The 23,482-nt window shown below is 38.9% G+C and overlaps 1 protein-coding gene across 1 annotated transcript in view; it reads left to right on the top strand.

Annotated features, from left to right (window-relative positions):
• Positions 1-16,845: 16,845 nt before the first annotated feature.
• SPTA1 (spectrin alpha, erythrocytic 1) overlaps positions 16,846-23,482 on the top strand; it is a 79,671-nt gene continuing 73,034 nt past the window's right edge. Inside the window, exons 1-4 of the mRNA XM_051858483.3 lie at positions 16,846-17,045; positions 18,267-18,506; positions 20,569-20,694; positions 23,262-23,402. Coding sequence (XP_051714443.3) covers positions 17,022-17,045; positions 18,267-18,506; positions 20,569-20,694; positions 23,262-23,402 — 531 coding nt within the window. The 5' untranslated portion in view covers positions 16,846-17,021. The remainder of the gene's footprint in view (positions 17,046-18,266; positions 18,507-20,568; positions 20,695-23,261; positions 23,403-23,482) is intronic.

A 23,482-nucleotide genomic window follows, 5' to 3' on the forward strand; every position in this document is an offset into this window, starting at 1 on the left:
TAGGGAATTTGGGCTAGAGTGTGATTAGTTTTTAATAAGGCCACTGAGAGTGGCTCCCCACAGCAGGTGATATAATTAAGCTGAGTATGCAGGGAGAACATTCTAGCTGGAAAGAATGATGTTCAAAGACTGTGGTATCTGCATAGAACAATGACTGGTAGGATTAGAGGAATACAAGGTAAATTTATAAAAATTATTGTGAGGTCAGGTTACTTAAGAACAAAAAGATCATTGTAACGGCTTCTGGCTTTCATTTGGAGTGTGATGCTGTTGAAAGGTTTTCAGCAGAGAATTGACATTATCCTAGTTTATCCCTTGATAAAATCTCTCACTGGTGAGAGACTGAAAGAAGTTGAGGGGGTGGAGCGGAACTGTGGCTTAGCAGTAAAGTCACCGCCTGCAGTACTGGCATCCCATATGGGTGTTGGTTCGAGTCCCAGCTGCTCCTCTTCCAGTCCAGCTCTCTGCTATAGCCTGGGAAAGCAGTAGAAGATGGCCCAAGTCCACGGGCCCCTGCAGCCGCATGGGAAACCTGGAGGAATCTCCCTGCTCCTGTGTTCAGATTGTGCATCTCTAGCCCTTGCAGCCAATTGGGAAGTGAACCAGTGAATGGAAGAATTTTCTCTCTCTTTCTGCCTTTCCTTCTCTTTCTGTGTAGCTTTCAAATAAATAATAAACTTTCAAATAAATAAATAAATAAACCTTTAAAAAAAGAGAAAAATATTGAAGGAAGTTGGGGGTTTATTGCTACAATTCAGGTTAGTGTTCAGGTTTACCCAGGGTGGCAGTGTGAACTGGATTCTGGAAAAATGTTGAAGACATAATCAAGAGAATTTGCATACTGATTGGTTATAAGGTGAGAGCAAAATTTAGCCCCAAGGAATCTGTCCTAAAGAATCGGAAGAATGATGGTTCTATTAACTGAGATTTATTTCCAACTTTATTCCAAAAATAATGGAGATCATGGTAAATTACTTTTTCTAGTTCTTATTCTTTTTATGTTATTTATTCATTCCATTTAGGATATGCCTGCCCAGAAAAATCTGAATTTATCAAATCCATCTCCAAGCCAAAGGAAGATGACAAATTCTCTCAGTTTTCAGAATTCAGGTAGAAGTTGACAGTTATGAATCCAGCCTGCTTACCATACACAACATACACAATCTATCTTTATACTTACTTTCATTTTATTTACTTATTTATTTATTTTTATTTGACAGAGTTAGACAGTGAGAGAGAGAGACAGAGAGAAAGGTCTTCCTTCCATTGGTTCACTCCCCAAATGGCTGCTATGGCCCGTGCTGTACCAGTCCGAAACCAGGAGCCAGGTGCTTCTCCTGGTCTCCCATGCAGGTGCAGGGCCCAAGCACTTGGGCCATCCTCCACTGCCTTCCTGGGCCACAGCAGAGAGCTGGACTGGAAGAGGAGCAACTGGGACTAGAACCTGGCACCCATGAGATGCCGGCGCCGCAGGCAGAGGATTAACCAAGTGAGCACAGCGCGGACCCCTATACTTACTTTCAATTTATACCATTTACTGTGTACTTACAAATGAAAACATCAAGTTCAAAACAGTCCCCAAAATCATGACACCTCAACTGTATACTTAGCTGACTCTAAATGTTGCTTCTGAAGATTTTCTGTGCCATTCCCTGAAATTCTTTGGATAGCCACACTGACATACTGTGGTCTAAATCGAATTCAGAATATCTTCTGTGATTTTGATCACATCTTGTATCTGGCAGATAGGAATTCTGACACAGTTGAACTGACCAAGATTCTGGACATTGTATGTGGTGTTTGATTGATATTTACATAACATTATGTTAATCATAAGCATTTATATAGCGATTAGAAGCTGAAAGAATTTATTTTAAAATGTTTTCTAATAATTTTGTTTTATATTCATTATTTTTGATTAAAATATAATCACCCTTGTACATTTTATGTTGTATAGTGCCATATTTCAACATGTGCATACAGAAGAAGCTGATCAAATCAGGCAACTAGACTTTTCATTTCCTTTTCTTTGTGTTTGTCCCTAAAGGGAAAATATTTTTCTGAGAAACTAATACATATGCGGGCCAGCCATACCAGTCGAACAGAACCTGAAGGAGGGAGTGGGAATGAAAAGAGGGACAAGGGCACAGAGAATGGAGCCAAGACAAATGAACTGACCAAGGCTCGTTTATTCCAGTGTCTCAGAGATATTTACTCATAACCAGCTATAGCTCAAGGCAACACAGAGGATAACAAAATACACAAGAAACTTATTGGGTTTTCTACAACACAGTCATAACATAGTCAATTTTAGCAGAGTGCTCTTGTTTAATCATCCTCCTTCAACATGGGAGTACCTGACTTTCTCATCCCAGGAATTCCACAAGCCAAGACTGACCTTGACTTGTCTATGACTTGTCTATGGGCTGCCTACAAATACATACATCTACAACCAACTAATCTTTGACAAAGAAGCTGAAATTACTACCTTGAAAAAAGAAAATCTCTTAAACAAATAGTGTTCAGAAGTTAGAATCTCTGCATGTAGAAGTATGAAACAAGACCCCTATCTTATACCCCATACAAAAATAAACTCACAGTGGATCAAAGATCTAAATATATGACTTGAAATATTCAAATTAATAGAAGAAAACATAGAGGAAATACTATAAGACATTGTATAGGCAAAGACATCTTGAATAAGACCTCAGAAACAAAGTCAATAGAAGCTAAAATAGACAAATGGGATTACATCAATTTAAGAAGCCTTTGCAAAACAATAAAAACATTCAACAAAGTAAAGAAGCTACTGACAGAATGGGAGAAAATAATTGCAAACCATACATTTGATAAAGGTTTAACATCCAGAACATATAAGAAGCTCAAGAAACTCAAGAACAACCACAGAAAACAAACAATCCAGTTAAAAAATTAGTTAAGAATGTGAACAGGCATTCTTCAAAGGATGAAATAAAAAGGGCCAACAGACACATGAAAAGTTGTTCAGGATCACTAGACACCAAGTAAATACAAATTAAAACCACGATACTATTTTACCTCATCCCAGTTAGAATGGCTATCATCTAAAAATCAAAAAATGACAAAAGTTGGTGAGAATGTGGACAAAAAGGTACTCTAAAATACTTCTGATGTGTTGATTGTAAACTAGTAAAATCATTATGGAAGACAGTCTGGAGATTCCTCAGAAATCTGAAAATTGATCTACCATATAAGCTAGCCATTGCACTCCCGGAAATTTTTCCAAAGGCTATGAGATCAGCATATGAAAGAGCTATCTGAACCCCCATGTTTATAGCACCTCAATTCACAATAGCTTATCTATAGAATTAACCCAGATGTCCATCAACTGCTGACTGGATTAAGCTAATATGGTGTGTGTGTATACAGTCAGCCACAAAAAAGAATGAAATCCTGCCTCTTGCATGCAATTGGAAGCCATATGCTTAGCAAAAAAAGCCAGTCCAAAAAAACAAATATCTTGTTTTCTCTGATTTGTGGTAACTAACATGTAGCATAGAAAAAATGTAATGTATGTGAGTGAAAATGACATCTTGAGATTTTGTTAGTGCTTATAGCCCTTGTCCATACTCTTGAGGAACAGTGGTCTTTCTAGTTTCTACTTGTTGAATTCTGTTTTTTTTAACTTTTATTAAATAGATATAAATTTCCAAATTACAACTTCTGGATTATAGCAGATTTTCTCCCCCATAACCACCCTCCCACCCACAACCATCCCATCTCCCACTCTCTCTCCCATCCCATTCTTCATCAAGATTCATTTTCAATTATCTTTATATACAGAAGATCAATTTAGTATATACTAAGTAAAAATTACAACAGTTTGCACCCACACAGAAACACAAAGTATAAAGTACTGTTTGAGTACTAGTTATACCATTAATTCACATAGTACAACACAGTAAGGACAGAGATCCTACATGAGGAGTAAGTGCACAGTGACTCCTGTTGTTGATTTAACAACTGACACTTTTATTTATGACGTCAGTAATCACCTGAGGCTCTTGTAATGGGCTGCCAAGGCTTTGGAAGCCTCTTGAGTTCGCCGACTCCAATCTTATTTAGACAAGGCCATAGTCAAAGTGGAAGTTCTCTCCTCCCTTCTGAGAAAGGTGCTGCCTTCTTTGATGGCCCATTCTTTCCACTGGGAACTTACTCACAGAAATCTTTCATGTAGCTGTTTTTTTTTTTTTTTTTTTTTTTTTTTTTTTTTTTTGGCACAGTGTCTTGGCTTTCCATGCCTGAAATGCTCTCATGGTCTTTTTAGCCAGAACCGAATGCCTTAAGGGCTGATTCTGAGGCCAGAGTGCTGTTTAGGACATCCACCATTCTATGAGTCTGCTGTGTATCCTGCTTCCCATGTTGTATCATTCTCTCCTTTTTAATTCTATCAGTTAGTATTAGCAGACACTAGTCTTGTTTATGTGATATCTTTGACACTTAATCCTATCATTATGATCAATTCTGAACTGAAACTGACCACTTGGACTAGTGAGATGGCATTGGTACATGCAACCTTGATGGGATTGAATTGGAATCCCCTGTCATGTTTCTAACTCTACCATTAGGGGTAAGTCCGATTGAGCATGTGCTGAACTGTACATCTGCTCCCTCTCTTATTCCTACTCTTATATTTAATAGGGATCACTTTTCAGTTAAATTTAAACACCTAAGAATAATTGTGTGTTAATTAAAAAGTTCAACCAAGGGTATTAAGTAGAACAAAAAAATACTAAAAGGAATAAAGTAGTAAGTTGTTCCTCGACAGTCAGGACAAGGGCTGATCAAGACATTGTTTCTTATAGTGTCCATTTCACTTCTACAGGTTTCCTTTTAGGTGCACAGTTAGTTACCACCGATCAGGGAGAACATATGATATTTGTCCCTTTGGGACTGACTTATTTCACTCAGCATGATGTTTTCCAGACTCCTGCATTTTGTTGCAAAGGCCTGGATTTCATTATTTTTACTGCTGTATAGTATTCTATAGAGTACATATCCCATAATTTCAACAAGAGTGACTCCAAGATGGAGAAATAGTGAGGAACCTCACTGATAGTCCAGGAAAATATAGTTTAATAAAAGTGGAGATAGTGAAGTATCAGGGAAGATTTAGGGAAAAAACTACAGAGACAACTCCTCTGGAATTAGAGGGACATGGTGGATCTACGTGGAGGACACAGGCACCCACGGTTCAGGAACCCAGCTCTTGAGAATCTTCTCCTCCACACCAGGTTGGAAACAGAGGTGAGCTGAAATCTCAGTCCCCTGAGACACTGGCAGAAAAGCGGCAGGAAGAGCCTAGAGGGAATGAGGCTTGAAGCCCCGTGGGAGAAAGCACACCAGCCTAACTAGAGGAGAAAAAAAGGGGGGGGGGCGGTACAGACACAATTCTCTCCCTCCACTCACCTTACAAAGGCATGTGAGATAATAGAGCAGGCACCATTTGGACATACGTAACAGCTGCGCCAGCTTGGGACTGTGCCCTCTCTCAACAAAACAGAAAAACTTGACTCTGGTTGGGAGTAATAACAGGTGACTAAGACCTAGTGAATGTATGGAGCTTATGAACCAGGACTGTGATAAAAAAAAAAAAATTAAGGGTGTGTGGGAGAGCTCATGGTGTGGCTGAGATGTGAGTAGTCTCGGTATGAGATGCCACAAACTCGGTAACCTTGGCAACCTGCTGAGAGACATTGAAAGTATAATATTACAAAATTTAAAAGAAAATTTAAGAAAGAAAGGAGAAAAGAGAGAGGGAGGGACGGAGTGTGGGAAAACGGTAGGAAGTACTGTGTTCTTTTTTTTTTTTATTTTTTGACAGGCAGAGTGGACAGTGAGAGAGAGAGAGACAGAGAGAAAGGTCTTCCTTTACCGTTGGTTCACCCTCCAATGGCCACTGCGGCTGGCACGCTGTGGCCGGCACACTATGCTTATCTGAAGCCAGGAGCCAGGTGCTTCTCCTGGTCTCCCATGCGGGTGCAGGGCCCAAGCACTTGGGCCATCCTCCACTGCCTTCCCGGGCCACAGCAGAGAGCTGGACTGGAAGAGGAGCAACCAGGACAGAATCTGGTGCCCTGGCCAAGACTAGAACCCGGTGTGCCAGCACCGCAGGCGAAGGATTAGCCTATTGAGCAGAGGCACCAGCCAGTATTGTGTTCTTAAAACTGTTGAAAATACATGAAATCTGTTTTCTTTATATAAATAAGTAATTTATGAAAAGTAAAGAGAATATGAAAGATTCCTACTATTCATCTGGAACATATGTGTTGCTTTTATTCTAGTGAGTAATAATAGCTTTTAGTTGAATTATTTTAATTTCCCTTAATAGGACAATGACACTTGACATACCTGCTTTATTTGGCTTATTTTAGTCTCAGATTATTTCTATTATTTCTATTTCAGTTTAGTCTCAGATTATTTCTTTCAAGGTTGCTGTACTCAGAGGTAATTATTAGTGGATGGGAATATCCAGCAATTTTATTTAGGATTTGCTACTTGATATTTTGCTATTCATTCCTTGAAAGATAAGCATTGAGCTTTATTAGAAATTATCACATATCAGATTTCTTTCCTTCACATTTTAATTTAAAAATTAAATACATGACTTTAATAAGTTAAAATGTATGTAGTTGGCACTACTGACATCAATTAACAAGAAGATATTATTTTACAGATTTAAATGCAAAGCACTTTTTAATCTGCTACTCAAATTTAGCCATATATCAATGCTCTGAGTAGGTTTAGTCATTACTACCTTCATTATACGCTTAATAATATTTAGACAAACTTCCAACAGAGAGAAAGGTCTTCCTTTGCCGTTGGTTCACCCTCCAATGGCCACCGCGGCCAGCGCGCTGCGGCCGGCGCACCACGCTGATCCGAAAGCAGGAGCCAGGTGCTTTTCCCGGTCTCCCATGGGGTGCAGTGCCCAAGCACTTGGGCCATCCTCCACTGCACTCCCTGGCACAGCAGAGAGCTGGCCTGGAAGAGGGGCAACCAGGACAGAATCCGGTGCCCCGACCGGGACTAGAACCTGGTGTGCTGGCACCGCAAGGCGGAGGATTAGCCTAGTGAGCCGCGGCGCTGGCCAAGTTTACTGTTTTTTTTTTTTTTTTAAGGTTTATTTATTTATTTGAAAGTCAATGTTACACAGATAGAGGAGAGACAGAGAGAGAGAGAGAGAGAGAGAGGGAGAGAGAGGTCTTCCATATGCTGGTTCACTCCCCAAATGGCTGCAAGGGCTGGAGATGCATGGATCTGAAGCTGGGAGCCAGGAGCTTCTTCCGGGTTTCCCATGCAAGTGCAGGGGCCCAAGGACTTGGGCCATCTTCTACTGCTATTCCAAGTCACAGCAGAGAGCAGGATCAAAGTGGAGCATCCGGGACTAGAACTGGCGCCCATATGGTAAGCCAATGCTTCAGATCAGGGCGTTAACCTGCTGTGCCACAGCACCAGCCCCTATAGTTCACAGTTTAAAGGCTTTTTAATTTTTTATTCAATGCAATAAAATCCAAAGTAATAAGCAGAAAAAATTTAAAGTAAATAAGCGGAGTGACAAATGATGAAGGTAGGGACAGGAAAGAGTTCTATTTTTGTTAAGGAATTGCAAAGTTGAACAACATATACCATTTGAAATAAAGTTAAGGGACAGATAACCTTAGTCAACCTGAAATCATAAAAGTTAAAGTAGGTACTCTAAGGAAGTTAACTGCAAAAGACCTTGTTATAGTTTGAATGTAATTCTTTACTATTCTCATTTTCAGTAATTGGGGCTCTCTTTAAATGAAACTTATTTCTGGTGGAAAAAAAGTAAAATTTAAAAATAATAAAATATTAAATTCTATTAAATGGAAAAATTTGTTTTACATCAAAGCTAACATATTGACTAGAAAAGATCAAACCCAGCACTTTATTCTAATATCTGAGAAGAGACTCACCCAGGCTGCTCACTGCTGATTATACTGTATGGAGAGCAGATCCGCCCAGAGCTGATAACCATGGTCAACAGCACTCCAAATTACTTTTTCCCTGTAAACTGTGTAAAAAGACTCTTTTTAAAAAATATTTCTCTCTTAAATTATTCTCTAATACTTGATTCCAGAGTAGATTATACTGCTCCTAGGTATTCAAAAACATTGAAAGGTCTTTTTGCAGTCAACTATATCCACTTTATCACTTCAGTTTCTTTAAAATTATTTGCCCCTTTACGCTACTTGAAAATTTATGCATTACTCAAGTTTGCAATTCTCTAATTAAACATTGGAACTCTATGTTTTCCTTACCAGCTCTTTAATTAAGCCATGATCAACTCCAACTTTTCCTTGTAACCTCAGCATTCATTTATGTATAGCACAGCACAAAATTTTTAGAGTGTATGTGGTTTTATACCTTCACAGTACACACCATACATTTTTATCCAAACCTTTTCTAAATAAGATCTCTGTATGACCACAAATGTTAGGCATCCTTGGGAGATAACACAAGTGCAAAAAGGTCAGGGGCCGGCACTGTGGCGCAGTGGGTTGACTCCCTGGCCTGAAGTGCTGGCATCCCATATGGGCGCCGGTTTGAGACCCGGCTGCTCCACCTCCTATCCAGCTCTCTGCTATGGCTTGGGAAAGCAGTACAAGATGGCCCAAATCCTTGGTTCCCTGCACCCATGTGGGAGACCTGGAAGAAACTCCTGGCTCCTGGCTTCCGATTGGCGCAGCTCCGGCCATTGCGGCCAATTAGAGAGTGAACCAGCAGATAGATGGAAGACCTCTCTCTGCCTCTCCTCTCTCTGTGTGTAACTCTGACTTTCAAATAAATAAATAAATCTTAAAAAAAAAAAAAAAAAAAAAAACAAAGAGGTCAGTGGCCCAATTGGTTAGCCACCAGAGTACAAGATTTTGTAATCATGCCCCTTTGTTTATCTCAAGGACATGCTGGATACTTGCACTAATAATGATAAACAATGCCCTGTGACTGGAGAATCTCTGTCTCTCAAGGGATTAGAAGTACGGGATGAGACTGAATTTAAAGTCAGAAGCTGCCAGAGCAATAGCCAGAATGCTCTCAGAGGAACTTTTACTATGATTGTCTCTTAGTTACATTGATGGAAAACTTAAATAACTGACCTGCTTTGATATATCAGACCTCTCCCCTGAATGTTTCTTGTGTACTTTGGCATTGCTAACTTGCTCTAAATACAGTGGATTTTGTTCAATTAAAAAAAAAAAAAAGGTCTGTGGGCAGCGCTAATAGGTTAAGCCTTTGCCTAAGGCTCTGGCATCCCATATGGGTGCTGGTTGGAGTCTTAGCTGCTCCATTTCCAATCCAGCTCCCTGCTAATGTGCGTGAGAAAGCAGTGGAGGATCCTTCAAGTGCTTGGGTCCCTGCACCCGCATGGGCGATCAGGAAGAAGCTCCTGGCTCCTGCCTTTGGATCAGCCCAGCTCTGGCTGTTGTGGCCATTTCGAGGGTGAATGAGTGAATGGAAGATCTCTCTCTGTAACACTGCCTCTCAAATAAATAAATATTTAAAAATGGATTTTAAAATGGATTCCAAATTTTTAAAACGTTTGAAAGGATACTTAAGGTGATATATATAGATAGATAGATAGATACCTTTTTTAAAGTTTTTAAGCTTTTTATTTAATAAGAGAAATGCATAATAGAGTGAGGGCCATATCTAAGTAAGAAAGGGAAATCAAGATTGATAGTGAGCAGAGGGCAGTCCAGGAGCCAGCCATGTGGAGAGGAGGAGCATGCAGGCTGGAAAGCATGATCACACGTCCTGAAGGCACGGGGCAACAAGGGGGTTGAGGGCAGGGAGGGGGAAGAGGGTTGGCCCCACCTTGCTCCAGGCCTTTAATCCACTTCCAAAAGGGATTAGTTAGTTAATCTGACAGTTGGGTGGACAGATGTGGTCAGGTAGGGGCATGATATCACACAGGGGGCGTGGTAAAGGTGTGGTCTTCCAGCTCACAAACCTAATTGAATTTTATCCTATATTCCTGCCTATATCATTCCCTGTTCCAGCTCTTAATTCTGCTTCCTTTTTTTAAAACTTTTATTTAATAAATATAAATATCCAAAGTACGACTTTTGAATTATAGAGGTTCCCCCCCCATAACCTCCCTCCCACCCACAACCATTCCACTCCACTCGCTCTCCCATCCCATTCTTCATCATCATTCATTTTCAATTCTCTTTACATACAGAAGATCAACTTAGTATATACTAAGTAAAGATTTCAACAGATTTCAACCACAAAGACACACGAAGTATACAATACTGTTTGGGTAGTAGTTTTACCATTAATTCGCATAGTACAACACATTAAGGACAGAGGTCCGACATGAGGAGTAGGTGCACAGTGACTCCTGCTGTTGATTTAACAACTGACACTCTTATTTATGACGTCAGTAATCACCTGAGACACTTGTCATGGGCTGCCAAGGCTATGGAAGCCTCTTGAGTTCGCCGACTCTGATCTTATTTAGACAAGGCCATATTCAAAATGGAAGTTTTCTCCTCCCTTCTGAGAAAGGTGTTGCCTTCTTTGATAGCCTGTTCTTTCCACTGGGATCTCACTCACAGAGATCTTTCATGTAGCTCTCTCTTCTCTCTCTCTCTCTCTCTCTTTTTTTTTTTTTTTTTTTTTGCCACAGTGTCTTGGCTTTTCATGCCTGCAAAATTCTCATGGGCTTTTTAGCATGTGCCAAACTGTACACCTCTTTCCTCTCTTATACCCCCTCTTATATTTAACAGGGATCACTAAGAATAATTGTGTGTTAATTAAAGAGTTCAACCAATGGTATTAAGTAGAACAAAAAAATTCTAAAAGAATAAAATAGCAAGTTGATCCTCGACAGTCAAGACAAGGGCTGATCAAGTCATTGTTTCTTATAGTGTTCATTTCACTTCAGCAGGTTTCCTTTTAGGTGCACAGTTAGTTGTCACCAATCAGTCCCTTTGGGACTGGTCATTCCACACAGCATGATGTTTTCATTTTTTTTACTGCTGTACAGTATTCTATAGAGTACATATCCCATAATTTCTTTATCCAGTCTTCTGTTGATGGCATTTAGGTTGATTCCATGTCTTAGCTATTGTGAACTGAGCTGCAATAAACACTGCAGACAGCTCTTTTATTTGACAATCTGATTTCCTTTGGGTAAATTCCAAGGAGTGGGATGGCTGGATTGTATGGTAGGGCTATATTAAGGTTTCTGAGCAATCACCAAACTGACTTCCATAGTGGCTTTACCAGTTTGCATTCCCACCAACAGTGGGTTAGTGTCCCTTTTTCCCCACATCCTCGCCAGTATCTGTTGTTAGTTGATCTCTGCATGTAAGCCATTCTAATTGGGGTGAGGTGAAACCTCATTGTGGTTTTGATTTGCATTTCCCTGATGGCTAGTGATCCTGAACATTTTTTCATGTGTCTGTTGGCCATTTGAATTTCCTCTTTTGAAAAATGTCTATTTAGGTCCTTGGCCCAACTCTTAAGTGGGGCATAGTGCAGGCCCTGCCTGTCCTGGGTCTGGAAGTCTCTGTCTATGTCATCTAACAAATTCACGTTATGAACTGGAGCATTCTCAGTAACCACCAATGTCTGTGTCCCCTGTGTGGTCAGTTATTCCCAGAAGTTGTTGAGTTCTGAAACATACAAGTTTGTTAATCAGCTATGCTGTTAATCAGCAGTATCAGAACAAAACCAATAGGGAATGGGGTGTCCCTTAAGATGGAAAGGCTACCCTTATGTAGATTATAAACCCATTTAGCTTTAGCATAGAGAATCATAATGGAAGAATCCATTAGGAGTTTTATTATTGCTAACAGTTTCAAGAGAGAATCAAAAGAAGAGAGGCAGGTACAGCATGTCTGCCTTAAGGTGCAGTTGTCTTGAAGTGAGGAAAGCAAAGGCTTTACTTATCTTTTTGCTTTTGAAGAGGTACTTCAGATCTCTGACTGGATTACAGGAATAATCAGGCATGTCTTTTGAGTTCACCTGTGAAGACTTAAGAGGTAGAAGTTTAATTCTAATTTCAGTAGCACCTGGTAGGTTCCCTTCTATTTAAACTGCGATTGATCTGAAGAGGATCTTTCTATGGATGGCTTACTCAGAAATTCATTTTAGGTCTGAAATACAGTATTAATACTTTAATCAATAAACAATTATTCTTAAGTGCTGAAACTTAACTGAGAAGTGATTGCTGTTAAATGTAAGAGTGGGAATAAGAGAGGGAAGAGATGTGCAATTCGGGACATGCTCAGGCTGACTTGCCTCAAACGGTAGAGTCAGAAACATACCAGGGGATTCCAATTCAATCCCATCAGGGTGGCATGTACCAATGCCATCTCACTGGTCCCAGTGATCAATTTCTGTTCACAATTGATCATAATGATGGGACTAAGAACCAAAGGGATCATATGGACAAGAATAGTGTCTGCAAATACTAGCTGATAGAATAAAAAAGGGAGAGAACGATCCAACATGGGAGGTGAGATGCACAGCAGACCCATAGAATGGCAAATGTCCTAAACAGCACTCTGGCCTCAGAATCAGCCCATAAGGCATGCGGATATGGCTGAAAAGCCCATGAGAGTATTTCAGGCATGGAAAGCCAAGACACTCTGGGGAAAAAAAAAAAAAAAACTAAATGAAAGATCTCCAAGAGTGAGATCCCAGTGGTAAGAACGGGCCATGAAAGAAGGAGGTACCTTTCTCTGAAGGGAGGAGAGAACTTCCACTTTGACCATGGCCTTGTCTAAATATGATCAGTGTCGGTGAACTCAGGGGGCTTCCATAGCCTTGGCGGCTCATGACAAGAGCCTAGGGTGGTTACTGATGCCATAAACAGGAGTGTCAATTTGTTAAGTCAACAACAGGAGTCACTGTGCACTTACTCCTCATGTAGGATCTTTGTCCTTAGTGTGCTGTACATTGAGATTTAATGCTATAACTAGTACTCAAACAGTATTTTTCACTTTATGTTTCTGTGTGGGAGCAAGCTGTTGAAATCTTTACTTAATGTATGCTAAACTGATCTTCTGTAGATAAAGAGAATCAAAAATGAATCTTGATGTGAATGGAAGGGGAGAGGGAGTGGGAAAGGGGAGGGTTGTGGGTGGGAGGGATGTTACGGGGGAAAAGCCATTGTAATCCATAAGCTGTACTTTGGAAATTTATATTCATTAAATAAAAGTTTAAAAAAAATTAAAATCAGAAAAAAATAATTAAAACTAATGTGTTATCATGGAAAGACACAGTGTGGTACAGCCTGTCTCTAGCACCCATCACTCTGCATAATTAAAAGTTTATATCCAGTGAATAGCAATTACCCATTTTCCATCCCCTCTGACAACCATTTTATATTATGCCTCCATAAGTTTAACTATTTTGTACACACCAAATACATACTACCATATAGTATTTGTCCCTTTGACCTAGCTTATTTTGATTATTGTGTTTTAGTAGTTTCATCCAACTTGTTCCATAAGGCAGGATTTCTTCTTAAAAAACAAAGTAACATTCCATTGTGTGTGTATAACATATTTTTTTATCCACTTATCTGCCAGTGTATACTCTGGTTATTTCTATACTCAGATATTATGAATATTGCTGTAATAAACATTGGAGTGCAAATATTTCTTCATGATCATAATTTTAAATTTTTGGTTATGTAGAGAGAGGTTTTGCTGGATTACAGAGTATTTCATTTTTAATTTTTGTTTTCATAATGAGTGTATCATTTTACATTCACACCAACAATGAACAAAGTGTTCATTTTTCCACATTTTCAACAATATTTGCACACTCCCTCTCTCTTTCTCTCTCTCTTTTGAGACAACAGCCATCCTAACAGATATAAAACAAAATATTCTTGTAGTTTTCACTTAAGTTTCCTTGGTTATTTGTGATGTTCATCTTTTCTTAGACTTGTTTATTATTTGTATATCTTCATAGGAAAATATCTATTCAAACCCTTTACTTATTTAAAAAATGCAGTTGGTGTTGTGCTGTCATTGTTGTTTTGCTATTAATTTGGAGTTTCTTATATATTTGGATGTTCACTGTTTGTCACATATATTAGAATGTTTTCTTACATTCTGTAAGCTTTGCTATACAGAGCCTTTTGGTTTATGCGATCTCATTTATTTGCTTTAATTGGCTGTGCTTACAATTATTTTCAAGAAATAATTGACAAAACTATTAACATGAAGCTATCCACCAGGTTTAATTCTAGAGTTTTACAGTTTCAGGTCTTATTTTTAAACGTTCAGTCTACTTTGAGCAAATTTTTTGGGTTAATTTTAAGGGTCTAATTTCACTCTGTTGAATGTGAATATGTAATTTTCACAACACTACACGTTGAAAAACATTTTTTTTTTTATTTCAAGATGATTAGTCCTACTTATTTGACCATCCTACTTCTTGGGACACAAGGTTATCACATGATTAGTACTATTGGTGAGATGACCTTGGAACAGGGAAATGAAACCAGAAATGTTGGTATGCTAAGAGAAGGGAGACTACAAACAATGAGAATAGCGTGATGGTTGCATTGATGTGGGTTTAACTCCTTGCTAGAAAGCTCACAAAACAAATAGCCATGAAATGAGGTTTTTTCTTTCAGAAGAGTATTTCTCATGCACAAATGAGGATTATATCTGCTTTGAAAAATCTAAAAATCTGGCCTGCGCCACGGCTCAATAGGCTAATCCTCTGCCTGCAGCACTGGCACCCCAGGTTCTAGTCCCGGCCAGGGCACCGGATTCTGTCCCGGTTGCCCCTCTTCCAGACCAGCTCTCTGCTATGGCCCAGGAGTGCAGTGGAGGATGGCCCAAGTGCTCGGGCCCTGCACCCACATGGGAGACCAGGAGAAGCACCTGGCTCCTGGCTTCAGATCAGTGTGATGCACCGGCCGCGGCAGCCATTGGAGGGTGAACCAACGGCAAAGGAAGACCTTTCTCTCTGTCTCTCTCTCTCTCACTGTTCACTCTGTCAAAATAAAAAAAAAAAAAGAAAGAAAAATCTAAAAACCAGAAATTAATATAAATTAATCATGTCAATGTTGTTTCTTGTCTCTCAGATTAAGATAAAATAATATCCCTTCCTCATCCAACTTCAGACAGAAATTTTACAGAGCATTCTCCAAAAGTGTATTTCCAGCATTTAGGAGTGAGCTCATCTAGGAACAGCAAAAAACCTATTCTATGTTCTACAAATACAGAATATGAATTTCCTGTGTTGAATCATGAAAATTAAGTTATTCAAATTGTATTCAAAAATATTTGACGTGGATAGCCTCCTGCTTTGTTTGAGGGTATAATACCATTCTATTTTCATTTGATTTGTTTGTATTACTTTGTGAAGGTAATCTAAAACCTGTGAGGAAACAATACTGCCTACTTTTTCTCCACTAAAAATAATATGTAGGGGTGGGTTTTGTGGTATTGCAGGTGGAGTTGCTGCACAAGATGCCCCACATGCTATATCAGAGTGCCAGTTTGAGTCTTAGCACCTCTGCTTCCAATTCAATTCCTGTTAATGCATCCTTGGAGGCACCAACTAGATGAAGGCTCGAGTGTTTAGGCCTGTATCACCCACGAGAGAGACCCAGTTGTAGTTCTTGGTTTCTAGTTTTAGCTTTGTCCACCTCTGACTATTGCAGGCTTTTGAGCAGTGCACCAGCTGATGAAAAATCTCTTCCTCTCTATCTCTCTGCATTTCAAGTAGACAAAATAAAAAATAAACATTAAACATAAAAATACCATATATGATTTTTATATTATATGTTAGAGGTCAGTTATATCTTGAAATGTTTGTGTCATTACTAAATGAGTTTTCAAATGATGTATACTAATTTTTGTTTCATGAAATGCCAATGCATTCATGCATCTGACTTTTATTGTTGCTTTCATTTAAGTAATGATTATTGCAACTAAATTGAATTTTTCAAAACTTAATTTACGAAAAGAGGAATAAGATCTTATTTTGGAAAAGACCCCTACAGCAAAAGTCGGGACAACTTGTTGCCTTCTTATTAAAAATTTCACTTGAATTTGATAAAAATCTTGAATTATATTTCCCAGAATTTGGTTGGAACAAGAACCTATGTGTGACCTGTTTTCTTGCAGCTCCCTATTGATATGCATTAGAAGAAAGGACAACCCAGTGTTTCTCACTGGTTTATAATTTTCATTCATAATAAAATCTAGAATCTGTCAAAGAAACAAAACAATTTTATTTTTCTTTTTTAAAGAATATTTTATTTTATTTTATTTGAGAGGTATAGTTAGAGAGAGGGAGAAACAGAGAAAGAGCCCTTGTACTTGCTGGTTCACTTCCCAAATATCCTCAACAGCTGGAGCTGGGGTGATCCAAAGTCAGGAACCAAGGGCTTCTTCCAGGTCTCCACATGGGTGCAGGGGCCCAAGCACTTGGGATATCTTCTACTCCTTTCCCAGACCGTAGCAGAGAGCTGGATCAGATGAGGAGCCGCTGAATCCGTGCCCACATGGGTCATTGGCACCATAGGCAGAGGACTAATCTACTAAGCCACAGTACAGTCCCAAATACAATTTTAACATGACTTTTTTGTTTTACATGTATCACTTTTCGTTCTAATTTTGAATCTTAAAAACTTGCTTTCTTGGTTTTACTGAGGTAGTGTTGATGAACTCTGAGAGCCATAGATCCCAAAACTGTTGAGTCACCAAGCATCTGGGAGAGATAGCAGCCGCTTCTGCTGAATATGTCTCTTGAAGATAATGTCGATTGTCTGTAGCTGGCGGGATTCTGGAACCAAGCAAGAGAATTTTTTTTCATTTGGACTTTACCACATACTTAGTGTTTCTGTCATCTCTTTATGAATTGTGTCTCTTTTCTCTTTCTTCCTCTCTGTTTTACTTTGTGATTTGTGTCTCTGTTTTCTTTTCTCAGTCTCCATCTGTTCTGTTTTGCCAAGTTCTAGACTTCTAGGAAAAATGGAGCACTTTCCAAAGGAAACTGTGAGTACAGAATTCTCTTTAGTGCAATGTGCCATTAATATTATTAGGAAAGCTCTCCCCTTTGAACTTCTTTTACTGTCTTTGACAGAGTCATGAAAAATTGTTTCTATGGGTTTCAAGTAGAGGGTTCTTTTTATTTTTAACTCTTTTAGTGAATGTCTTATTTTAAACAATAACCTTCAGCTTATATCTATAATAGTACCAAAACTCAACAGACTTATTTGAATCAGAGATACATAGAGAATAACTAGGTACCTTGGAACAAAATAATTATTTGGAATTATTTAATTTTATTGTCACAAGGAATGAATAAAGACAGACTAAAATATAAACTAAAATATAAACAGACTAAAATACATAAATATATTGACTGTTCTGGCTATAGTAAGGATAAAACAGTGCCAATATTCAAATAATTGACTTATTAGCGGATGGTATTTTGCCTGAAATTATCATAAATAGGCTGGATTTTTTCCATAGGAAAAGGATATTTTGTGTTGCTTCAGATTAGACAGTTTTATATTTCAAAGACCAATTAGCTGAGATTCTAAAATTTGAAATTTGTGATAATTAGGTAAAATGTAGACTGAATTTTCACTTACAGTGTTTGTGAATAAAGCAAATAAAAGGAGCAAATGATACATGAACTATATTTTAAACATAAAGAAAAATTTTTCAAAGGTTTGTATGTCATTCACTAAGTTAATTGGAAGGTATTCTTATTTATTAAATTAATATAAAAATGATTAACTTGTCAATACTTTTTTAGTCTTTAAAAATAATCAATTTAAATTTCTTTTTATCCATCTGAAATTTTGTGATTTTCGGTAATTTATACATGCTTCATCATTAGTCCACTTCAACTCCATTCATGGAATATAATACATGCTAGTGCACATTTATGTGAAAAGTTGAAAGACTCTTCTAGGTGATTAACAATTATTAGCTTAAACAACAGGAGTATATAATTAAAAATTATATAAATATACTACAGATTTTCTGATAAATAGATATCTTAAAGATATCTAAATAAAGATCCAACAATAGTAAATGCTTTGCAGCATATAAGAAGGGAAGCATTCCAAAAATTTGAGAACTAACAATGGATAGAAGCTTTTTACAAAATATTGCATTTGCTTTATTTTAATTGACACATAAGAACTGTATGTATTTAAGGGATATAGTGTGATACTTGATAAAAAGAGGCTTTTTTGCTTGCAGGTTATAGAGAGCAGTGGGCCAAAGGTTTTGGAGACAGCTGAAGAAATCCAGGGCAGGCGCCAGGAAGTGTTGAGTAGATACCAGAAGTTCAAGGAACTGGTAGCTGAGAGGGGTCAGAAGCTTGAAGAGTCCTATCACTACCAAGTTTTCAGGCGAGATGCAGACGACTTGGAGAAGTGGATGTTGGAGAAACTCAAGATTGCAGAGGATAAAAGCTATGAAGACCCAACTAATATACAGGTCACACAATTGCTTTACATACCCAGGGCAGACCCTAAGATCACCAGGGAGGGAAATAGGTGTTTTTATATCAATGTAGAAAGGTGGGTGTGAATACTATCAGACTCTCTTTAGAAACCAAACCAAACTAAACCAAAATAAAACATATGGTAATGTGGAGTGGAAAGTTAAATAATTGAGTTAAGAAGAAGTTTAAAAGTGTATATCCCCTCATAAATTTGGAGTGGTGAGACTGAAAAAAGAAAAAAAATGAGACTTTATCAATGATTGAAAGTAGAGAATTTCTTCTTTTTTAAAAGATGTATTTATTTTATTTGAAAGTCAGAATTACAGTGATAGGAGAGATGGAGGGGTTAGATAGAGAGAGATCTTCCATCCACTGATTTGCTTACCAAAGAGCTGCAAGAGCCAGGCTGAGGCTAGGAGTCAGGAGCTTCGTACAGGTCTCCTACATGGGTACGGGGGCTCGAGGACTTGGGCTATCTTCTGCTTATTTCCCAGGCACATTAGCAGGGAGCTGGATCAGAAACAGAGCAGCTGGGGCCGGCGCCGCGGCTCACTAGGCTAATACTCCGCCTTGCAGCGCCGGCACACCAGGTTCTAGTCCAGGTTGGGGTGCCGGATTCTGTTCCAGGCCAGCTCTCTGCTGTGGCCAGGGAGTGCAGTGGAGGATGGCCCAAGTCCTTGGGCCCTGCACCCCATGGGAAACCAGGATAAGTACCTGGCTCCTGCCATCGGATCAGCACGGTGCGCCGGCCGCAGCGCAACGGCCGTGGCGGCCATTGGAGGGTGACCCAACGGCAAAGGAAGACCTTTATCTCTGTCTTTCTCTCACTGTCCACTCTGCCTGTCAAAAAAAAAAAGAAAGAAAGAAAGAAAGAAAGAAAGAAAGAAAGAAAGAAAGAAAGAAAGAAAGAAAGAAAGAAAGAAATAGAGCAGCTGGGACTGAAACCAGCACCCATGTGGGAAGCCAGCATTGCAGGTGGCACTTAACCCACTGTGCTGGCCCCAAGATTGGTTTCTTTTTTTTTTTTTTTATCTTTTATTTAATGAATATAAATTTCCCCAAGATTGGTTTCTTATAATGAGCTTACATTCACAACATGCATTCTTTGAGTGTAAGTTTGTCTCTGGCCAACTTTTAGGGGATCATGTAATTAAAAGTTTAGAAGATCTCTTAGGGATAGTAATGCTGCCTCTAAATAGCCCATTTCTTTCAACTTCTTAAACTTCAGGATTATATTTGCAAGGGAAATCCTTTCCAGATGCATTTGATAGATGTAATATTTATCTGAAATAACCTATTGGCAAAATAGTGTTATTTTCTGAAATAACATGATTCCTGGTGTTTTTTTTTTAAGATTTATGTTTTTTTGAAAGAGTTACACACACAGAGAGAGACAGAGAGAGAGAGAGGTCTTCCATCCACTGGTTCATGCATCAAATGGCTGCAACAGCCAGAGCTGTGCTGATCCAAAGCCAGAAGCCAGGAGCTTCTTCCAGGTCTCGCACACAGGTGCAGAGGACAAGGACTTGGGCCATCTTCTACTGCTTTCCCATGCTATAGCAGAGAGCTGGATCGGAAGTGGAGCAGCCAGGACTCAAATCAGAGCCCGTATGGGATGCTGGCACTGCAGGTGGCGACTTCACCAGCTATGCCACACACTGACCCAATGAAGTACTTTTAAAAGAAATCAGCTATTCCATTTTTTTTGACAAAGAATAATAGGCATTACGCTCTCATTCCCATAGGAGTCCATTAACCTTTTAGAAAAATAATGTTTTACCGAAAATTCCTCAAAGGCGTTAGGGTCAGGTAAGACATTCTCTATAGCCTTTAACTTTCAGCCAGGAATCCCTTGAAAACCTATGTTTAGAGGCTCCACCCAGAATAAAAAATTTCATTCAGGCTGGAAGTGTTCCAGCTATGGTCATAGGTTATCATTTAATACCGTTTGAGGAACAAGTAGTTTTGCCTAAAAGCAGGAGGAACACCAAGAACACTTTATATTCCGCAGAGACTATGCTGCATTAGCTATAAACTCTTATTTCTAAATTTCAGGGGAAATATCAGAAACATGAATCCTTTGTAGCAGAGGTACAAGCAAAATCAAGGGTCATTCCTGATCTTGAAGAAATCAGGGAAGCCCGATTTGCTGAAGGTCACTTTGCCCATGAGACCATCAAGGTAAATAATGATAGTCTGAAATAGAATTTTTAAATTCTTGCTTATGTTATTAGGATGTGAACTAATGATATCAGATATAAACTTTGATATAAATACCTTAGAACCACAGTTTCATTTTCTTATTTGCTACTGAGATTGATATTTAAGTTTTTGTCAGAAAAAAATGACAGGATTATCTCTTCTCACTTTAGTGTTCTGCTCTTTAAATTATTCAAACAAGGTGTGTTCTCCCCTTAGAATCCTCCTGAAATCTCTCTTCATTACGCTATGATGGCCCTTTCTTTGCTTACATTGTGCTCTGTTACTACTGTACTACTGCACCGCTACCAATTCTCTTTCTTCTCATCTCAAAAAACTCATAAAATTCCTTGTCATCTAAAAGCCTTTCCTGAACATTTGGAAGTAGAGAGGACCACCATTATAACAAGAACTTACTACTTGGATTTAATCCATGTATGTATCCATGGTTTTGTGTTAGTAAGCTCAAATTAGAGTCTATTTAAAATTTATTTTATTTATTTGAAAGTTACAGACATAGAGAGGGAGGGAAGAAGGGAGGGAGGGTGAGAGGAAGGAAGGTGGGGAGAGAAAGAGAGAGAGAGAGAGAGAGAGAGAGAGAGGTATCTTCCATCTGCTAGTTCAGAATGCCAAAACTGCTGTGGTTGGACCAGGCTGAAGTGAGGAGCCACGAACGTCATTTGAGTATCCCTCATAGGTGAAGGTTCCCAAGCACTTGGACCATCCTCTGCTGCTTTTCCAAGCACATAAGCAGGGAGCTGGATCAGAAGTGGAGTAGCCGGGACTTGGACTGATGCCTGTAAAGGGTGCTAATGTTGCAGGAGGCGGTTTAATCCATTATACCCAAAGCTAGCTTCAAATTAGAATGTTATGGTGCATGTAGAGCTTTCATTATCTATTTTATTTTTAAATGACTTATCTATATGCTTATTTATTTACTTATTTACAATTGCAAAGTAAGAGGGCAGGGGTAGGGCAGAGAAATACATAAAGAGATGTCTCATCTGCTGCTTCACTCCCCAGCTGACAGCAAGATCCAGATCTGGAACATGTTGAAGCCAGGAGTCAGGAACTCCATCACAGTCTCCCAGATGGGAGTCAGGGCTCCAAGTACTTGATTTATCTTCTGCTACCTTCCTAGGCATGTTGGCAGGAAGCTGGATTGGAAGAGGAGCAGCCTGGACTCAAACTGTCCAGGTCTGGGTTGCTAGGCTGCCATGCAGTGACTAAGCCTACTGAACCACAAAGCCAGTTCCTCTGTATTTTTAAATTGTCAAAAATGATTGTATTACATATTTTAAAATTGTGAGTATTCTTTCTATATACATCATAAAAATTCTACCCTCTTTTACTGTCAAAAAATATGATCAAGGAATACAGTTTTTAAACAGAATAGCAGCTCATTAAAATAAAACTCATAGGAAGAACATCTCCAATTTATTGTCTTGCAAAATTGAAATAATTTTATATTATTCAGTTTTTCTGTAGCCAACTTTCTACATTAATTAAAATAATTGAGAAATCAAGGTGGGTTTTTGGTGTGTCAGCTAAGACACTACTTAGGACACCTGCATGCCTTATCAAAGTACCTATTTTGAGTACTGGCTCTTCTCCTGAATCCACCTCCTGCTGATGTGTACCGTAGGAAACAGCAGGTAATGGTAAAAGTACTTCTGGCCTCATTATACATGTGGGCAACCTACCTGGACTGAGATCCCAGATCCTGGCTTCAGTCTGGCACAACCCAAAGTGTTACAGTCATTTTGGGAGAGAGCAGATTGTAGATTCTCTCTCTCTCTCTCTCTCTCTCTCATACACACATACACACACACAGAGAGATGCATTTAAAAGCCACTAATAAATATTTGAAGTATCTTCATTATCTGTCAAAATTGTTAAGGTTATATTATCATTTGGTAACAAGAAAAGATTCATGGATAGACATGGTCTAAATGCTACATTAAACAATGGAATATCTGAGAACTAAGACATGACATGACAGTAATTTCAATTTCACATGATGTTTGGAGCTAACCTGTCATTCAAAACTTTCAAAATATCCTCAAACTATGTCATCCTGAAATTCTGTTACACTTTTGGTACCACTGATCTTAAATTACATCAAAAATTGTGATTTGTTCTTTCTGGCAAATAGTTCTTGCTAAGTTTCTTCTTTCCTTTGCTATTGCTGTTTGTTTTGCTTTGAACACTCTTTGCCTATAACCTCTCAAAAAATCATCACCAGCCTCTGTCAAATGAGCAAATCTTTCACCCTTCTTTGCATTTCCCATCTTATTCTTTGTAATTATTCCATCCTATATAGCTGCAAATCCTTCTTAGGAGATCTTTTCATGGAAGATCATTTTTGGCTTAGTTTAATCCCATTAGTCATATATATCCTATTTTCTCCATTACGTATTTATTGACCAATCAATTCATGAATGATTGGGAGGAGGACTCTCTATCCAGGTCCTCATTTCACAAGTCTCTGAGTCAGTACCTGCCCCATAGTCTTCCTGCCTGAATGGTTCTGCCTCTCTTTTGCAAAGTCCCATCTGGAGCACCTGCGGATGCTGTGGGATCTACTGTTGGAGCTGACCCAGGAGAAGGGTTTCTTCTTGCTGCGGGAACTGAAGCTCCAGAAGTACTTACAGGAGTGTGCTGACATCTTGGAGTGGATCATAGACAAGGTATAGGACTGAACAGCATGCATGTGAGACATCCTAACCCTCTGTCCTTAGCAACTTACTACAAGCTATTCACAAAGTGA

The sequence above is a fragment of the Oryctolagus cuniculus genome, chromosome 7 (assembly GCF_051225735.1).
Source record: "Oryctolagus cuniculus isolate XC-2025 breed Fujian yellow rabbit chromosome 7, ASM5122573v1, whole genome shotgun sequence".
Taxonomy (NCBI): domain Eukaryota; kingdom Metazoa; phylum Chordata; class Mammalia; order Lagomorpha; family Leporidae; genus Oryctolagus; species Oryctolagus cuniculus.